Source organism: Trachymyrmex cornetzi, unplaced genomic scaffold, assembly GCF_001594075.2.
Source record: "Trachymyrmex cornetzi isolate Tcor2-1 unplaced genomic scaffold, Tcor1.1 scaffold1370, whole genome shotgun sequence".
Classification (NCBI taxonomy): Eukaryota; Metazoa; Arthropoda; class Insecta; order Hymenoptera; family Formicidae; genus Trachymyrmex; species Trachymyrmex cornetzi.
In genome coordinates this window covers 4,721-11,284 of record NW_017295950.1, presented here as the reverse complement: position 1 = coordinate 11,284, position 6,564 = coordinate 4,721, and the positions used below count along the sequence as shown (strand labels likewise).

Below are 6,564 nucleotides of genomic sequence, written 5' to 3'. Positions count from 1 at the left end.
AGGCGCCAACATGCCGCCGCCCTTGAAAGGATCGCCTTTCAACTGAATATAAATGGCAAATGAAGATAATCTTAAATCTAGAACCTTAAAGACTATTGGCAAAACAAGAGGGTAAATAAATAGACGCGATTGACACAAATAATAAGACTCAAATGGCATAACCAGACCTTATCCCTCAATTGGGAGCACGCAAAGCCGAGTAATAGGCCGCTTATAGCTTCCACTGGAGGTACGCACCGTGGCAACGCGGGCTATGGCATCCTTGCCCGGATGTATTTCTTGAATTCTTCCGAGCGGCCAAGATAATGGAGGAGCATTGTCTTCTTTGATGATGACCATCTGACCGATATGCAAGGACGGCTCGTTTATCCGCCATTTGTTGCGCTCTTGACATTGGTGGAGATACTCGGTCTTCCACCGCTTCCAGAAGTGTTGACGCAGTTGCTCTATATACTGCCATCTTGATAGACGGTTTGTAGGTGTCTCGTCTAGGGATGGCTAAGGATAGGATGTGAGAGGTGTACCCACTAGGAAATGCCCTGGGGTCAATGATGCGAAATCACCTGGATCTGACGAAATAGGAGTGAGAGGACGGGAGTTCAGGATTGCTTCAATCTGAATAAGTAGTGTTTCCAATTCCTCGAATCTCAGGCTTGAATTGTTTGTTACTCGACCCAAGTGTCGCTTGGCCGCCTTTACTGCCGCTTCCCACAGACCGCCATGATGTGGAGATCGGGGCGGAATAAAATGCCAGCGAACCCCTAGCGTTGCTGTCCGATCCTGAATCTGTTGCTGAGCTAACTCGTTGCAGAGTAAGCTCCTCAGCTCATTCAACTCACGCTCGGCGCCAACGAAGTTCAATCCGTTGTCCGAAAATATATCTGAAGGACAACCTCTCCTCGCCACAAAACGCTTGAAAATATTCAGAAACGCTTCTGACGACAAATTGGTTGCTAGCTCAATATGTACCGCCTTGGTGGCTAAACAAACGAAAATCGCGATATAACATTTCACCAATTTAGTAGACCTTCTGGCACCTTCTTTATAATAGAGAGGGCCTGCATAATCGACACCGCATTGATCAAATATTCTTGGAGATGCTTTGACCCGCGGCTCCGGTAAATTTCCCATTATAGCGGACGCGAGCTTTGGTGAACTTTTAAAGCAGATGACACATTTTGCGAGAACTTGCCGAATGATACTGCGCGCAGAGATTAGCCAGTAGCGCTCACGTATCGCCGCCAGTGTAGCCTGCGGCCCGGCATGAAGATGCTTCTCGTGCTCATACACTATAATTAGGCGGGAAAAAGGATGCTTCCCTGGTAGCAGCATTGGATGCTTGGATGCGTAGGGCAAGGAAGATGCACTCAGGCGGGCCCCCACCCGTAAAATTCCGGAATTGTCAAGGAAAGGATTTAATTTTAAGATGGGGCTTGTTGTGGGAATGGGCTTATCATTACTGAGCGACTTTATTTCTCTTGCGAAATGCTTCGCCTGTAATATTCTGATTAGACCCTGAATGGCCTGCCATAGCTCATCGGAAGATATTGGTTGAATGACGTTGTTTAGTGAGGATGATGCTTCTTGAGGCTTACCGGATGAACATTTTGAACTCTTGCATTTATTCAAAAAACGGGTCATGTATGCAAAGACTCGAACAAGTTTATTAAAACTAGAATATCGATAAAATATGTCCGCTTCTTGCGCACAGGTTGTCGTGGCTGCGATCGCCTTTAGTTTGCGCTCAGGAATGTCAGCCATTTGAATAGGAAGAGCTCTTCGAGGCCAGTTTTCCTCTTCACGCTTCAGCCAAGAAGGCCCTGACCACCAGATGTCCAGTTGAGCGAGAGAACCCTGCAGGATGCCCCGGGACAATGGGTCCGCAGGATTATCCTCACTTCGTATGTGATTCCATTGCTGAATCGATGTTAATTCCTGTATCTCACCCACGCGATGCGCTACAAAAGTTTACCATGATCGACTGCATGATTGCAGCCATGACAGCACAATTGTGGAATCTGTCCAAAGATAAATGGCTGATATGTTACACGTGAGACATTTCGACACCTTGCTGATGAGCTGAGCCAATAATAGTGCGCCGCATAGTTCGAGGCGAGGGAGCGATACGCCTTTCAATGGTGCCACCCTTGATTTAGAGCACAATAGCGAGGTACAATAATCACCATTGACCGAGAGGGAACGTAAGTAAACACATTCCCCATATGCACTCTCGCTAGCATCCGAGAACCCATGCAGCTCCAAACGGGCATGCTGCACTGTAGTTGTAACAAGGCGAGGGATACGCAAGCTGCATGTCTCCTTCAATTCTCCTTCAAAGCGCCTCCATTTGGTATTCAATTCTAAAGGAACCGATTCATCCCAATCCAGCTTGAGTCGCCAGAGATCCTGCATGATAATCTTGGCGAATAACGTGACCGGGCCCATCAGCCCCAGGGGGTCAAAAATGAGAGATACTCGCGACAAAATGCTTCGCTTAGTAAGCGTCTCCAGGGGCCTGAGATGATTACTGGGGGAATATCGGAATACGTCGGCTTGGCAGTCCCATATGATGCCTAGCGTTTTTTTCTCGGAGCCCTCGTGAGTGGCTGGCATGAACTCTTTTTGCTCAACAGAGAAACTAGGATCTTGGAGATGGAGAGAATTGGACGACCATTTTCTAAGCTCAAAGTTTCCTTCTTGTAGTAAGGCACTAATTTCCTTCTTGATGGATAAGGCTTCCTCTATCGAATCTGCGCCAGTGACAAGGTCATCGACGTAAAAATCTCTGAGAGCTACTTGAGATGCTCTTGGATAGCGATGTGTATTGTCTTCCGCCAGCTTTCTCAAGGCCCTGATGGCCAGGAACGACGCCGATGAAGTGCCATAGGTAACAGTGAGTAGTTCAAAGGTCTTGATGGACTTTCGCCAGAAAATACGCTGCAAGGATGTTTGCGACGAATCAACCAGAACTTGCCTATACATTTTTGCTATATCAGCAGTGAGAGCTATTTTAAATGTTCGGAATCTGACCATAATGGAAAAAAGATCTTCTTGCATTGTGGGACCCACCATCAGCGCATCATTCAAAGATAACCCGGTCGTGGTTTTGCATGAACCGTCGAATACTACCCGAAACTTTGCAGAGGAACCTGCTCCAGTACGTACGGCATGATGCGGGAGATAGACGACCGGAGAGCTAGGCATTGCGCTATCGTGTACTTCTTTCATGTGATTTAGTTGAACGTACTCATCCATGAACCTTTTGTATTCGTTGTACATGCAGGGCTGAGTGATGAGACGCTTCTCCACAGACTTGAAACGCCTTAGAGCTATGTCCCTGGATTCGCCCAGGTTATCCATCTTATCTTGCCTTATTGGAAGTTTGACGATGAAACGCCCTTCATTGCGGGTTACGCCTTGAAGGAACGACGCTTCGCAGGCCTTTTCTTCAGGAGACAATGATTTTGCGGTAACGCAATGTTCAATCTCCCAAAATCGGTTTAATGTAAGCCTCAACTCGTCGAGTGAGGTTAAATGAAAATTATGAGATGAAATAGGTCCGGTTATGTCATTTGGTGTGACGCCAGAGATTACCCATCCAAACTGTGTTTTTTGCAACGTTGGCTGATCCTTAGCTTGTTTGATTTGACCCGCACAAATGAGCCTCCAGAAGGACTCGGCTCCGATTAAAATGTCAATGCTAGCTGGCACGTTGAAATTCGGATCTGCAAGTTTTATGTGTTTTGGAATGTACACACTTTGCATGGGTATGAAATGCTGCGGCAAGTGTTGTGTTATTTTTGGAAGCACAATGCAATCTATTTTTTCGCAAAAATTATTAAAACGCGATTTGACGCATAGACTAACTATTTTATTTGCGCGAATTACTCTATCCATGACTCCTGCCACTGCAACATCAAGAGGTCGCCCCTTAAGCTTCAGCCGATTGGCTAACTCTTCGGTTATGAAATTCATTTGAGAACCGCTATCGAGTAATGCTCGACACGAATGGACTGAATTGCTAGAATCGTATACATTAATAACCGCGGTTGATAGCAAAATATTTAAGGACCGATGACTTGACGTGCATTGAGTGGCGACGGGGAGCGGAGAATTGGCATCTTGACTTGTTAATTGCGCATTAGATACAGATTGCTCGGACTTGCTAGAACTATTCAAATGCAGCAACGTGTTGTGCTTCTTATTGCATTTTCGGCAATTACTTGAGTTACATACTTTTGTTTGATGTGCGCTCGATCGCAAGCAATTAAGACACAAGTGCGCCTTTTTTGCGGTTTTGATTCTATCCTCGACTGATAAATTAAGAAATTCCTTACAATGATACAAGGAATGATTTTGTTTACATACGGCACAAGAAAGATTGGATGTAGCGACATTCGCGACAGATAGGGACTTAGGATTATTATTATACTTTTGTGTGACGCTACTTGCTAAGCTGTTGTGACTTCTACCATTAACCGATTCCAAGGCCTGGCACCGAAGCGACAAGAATTCTATTAAGCCTTTTAAAACTGGCAAGTCCTTTCCCTTAATGCTTAATTCCCACGCTTTACTAGTGGCTACATCCAATTTACATACAATAAGATGAATGATCAAATCGTCCCAATAAGCCGTGGGCCTATTGAGGGCCTTTAGCACGCGCAAATGTTTAAGCACGGTGTCTAATAGCTCACGAATCATGCCATGATTTTCCTTGCGCATAGCTTGCAACTCGAACAAAGCGCGAATATGCTTTTGAACAAGCCATCTTTGATTGTCAAAGCGCTCCTTGACTGCTGTCCATGCCTCTTCGTAATTAGCTGTAGTGATTTCTATAGATTTGATTATGTCGGCAGCAGCGTCCTTTAAAGAGGCTCGCAAATAGTGAAACTTCTCGATTTCAGACAAATCCCCATTCAAATGGATCAACTTTTCAAATGTGTCCCTGTAGGAATACCAATCCTCGTACGCACCTGCAAAAACTGGTAAATCTATCTTCGGTAATTTGACACGCATTTCCCTCGATCCTGTTGCGTGCCTATTATCGAGTGATGAATTCGGCTGAGATGCGCCGTTGTCTTTTTGCTCAATCAGAGCTGAGTAACGAGCCATTAATTGAAAATACGGCCCTTCAAAACTGTCACGCTGTTGCATTTGCTGCTCCTGGAGCACCTTTTTATCGACGATCGAGGGATCCGCGTTCTCAAGAATTTCTATGTGCGATTGGGTAGCGTCAAACTGCCCCCATAAATCTGAGAGCCTTTGCTTTCGCTCAGTGAGGTCGTGCCGTGAGCCTTCGATCGCGTCAAAATTATCGATAAAGGTTTTTAGCCGCGTGGCGGCAGCTCTTATGTGAGCTCTTTTGTTCTTTGCATCAGATAAGGATAATGTATCCATTTTCGACGCGGTGGCTATGCCGAGCGAGATATTGACTGCGCAGTCGCCGTAATGTGCTTGCGCGGCGGCTCAGCCAATAAGAAGCGAGAGTTTAGATGAATGCTAATGGCCGCTGTGGCGAGCTAAAACGAGAAGAAATGGCCGCTTATGTGGCGAAAATGATGCAATGGCTGACCGTACAATATGGCGGCTCTTGTGAGCGGAAACAAAGACCTCGATGTTTCAAGACCTTTTAGGACTGCGATTTTCTTATTGATGTCATAGATCATAAAGAATGCTCTTACCTCGTGACGCGTAGCTAGTTGTAAGATAAACCTTGTAATTACTTACTGCGTGCGATTACGGTGCCTGTATTGTGCCACGCTTGCAACGACCATTATCTGCTTGTGCATGTAGTACCTTCATTCGTACGCCCAACTCAAGCCTCAAAGCTCGTAGAGTCCGTGGGCAATCCCTATGAATCCGTATGCCTGTGCATACTATCCGGCTCGAAGGACCAATGTTGCGGGGGAATTGTTTCCCTTTGCGTTATGTGGAACGCTATTTTCTCATGAGTGGAGAACTGTGCCTCCTGCCTTGTGGCAATGATTGCTCTCAATGTGAGGGCGGAATGAATGAACGCAGAGCTTAAAGAAATGAACTTTAATACTCTTAATCTTACTGTACAATAACTCACTCTCGGTGCTAATTAGCTAATGCGAACAAAACAAAACGCAGAATGCAGCTCTACCATGTACAGACGAAGACTGTTACTACCTAACTGTATCTATATGGCCATATAACCCCCTGCACGCACGGGCTGACAGCAGCGCCGCGAAGGCGCTATGGAAGCGCTAAGCAGAGTCGGTAAACCATGGCGCACAGCATTCGCTCGCTCGAGCCTCGCTCTTATGATAACAGGCGATAGGCGCCAACAACGCTTATTGTAATTGCGTTATCGTTTAGTATCGCGTCGCGGAGACGCGCTTGCTATAATTGCGTCGCCGAGCGTTGTGCTGTCGCCTCGGAACGCAGGTTATCGCGTTACCGAGTGAACTTCCGGTTGCGATGTTACTGAGTAGAGTCCGATTCCGGAATTCACGCTGTCGAGTAGAGTCGTGTCCCATATAGGAGTTCGCTATAATCGCGTCGCACCATCGCGTGGCGTCGGTCGCGGGCCGGCGTTGC

General features: G+C 46.4%; 1 protein-coding gene across 1 annotated transcript; it reads right to left on the bottom strand.

Moving 5' to 3' along the window:
- Positions 1–498: 498 nt before the first annotated feature.
- LOC108770856 (uncharacterized) lies at positions 499–5,397 on the bottom strand. The gene is made up of 2 exons (XM_018522590.1): positions 2,184–5,397; positions 499–1,958 (listed from the first exon to the last, which is right to left on the bottom strand). The coding sequence occupies exons 1-2, from the start codon at positions 5,395–5,397 to the stop codon at positions 499–501; spliced, it is 4,674 nt and encodes a 1,557-aa protein (XP_018378092.1).
- Between the last annotated feature and the right edge of the window lie 1,167 nt (positions 5,398–6,564).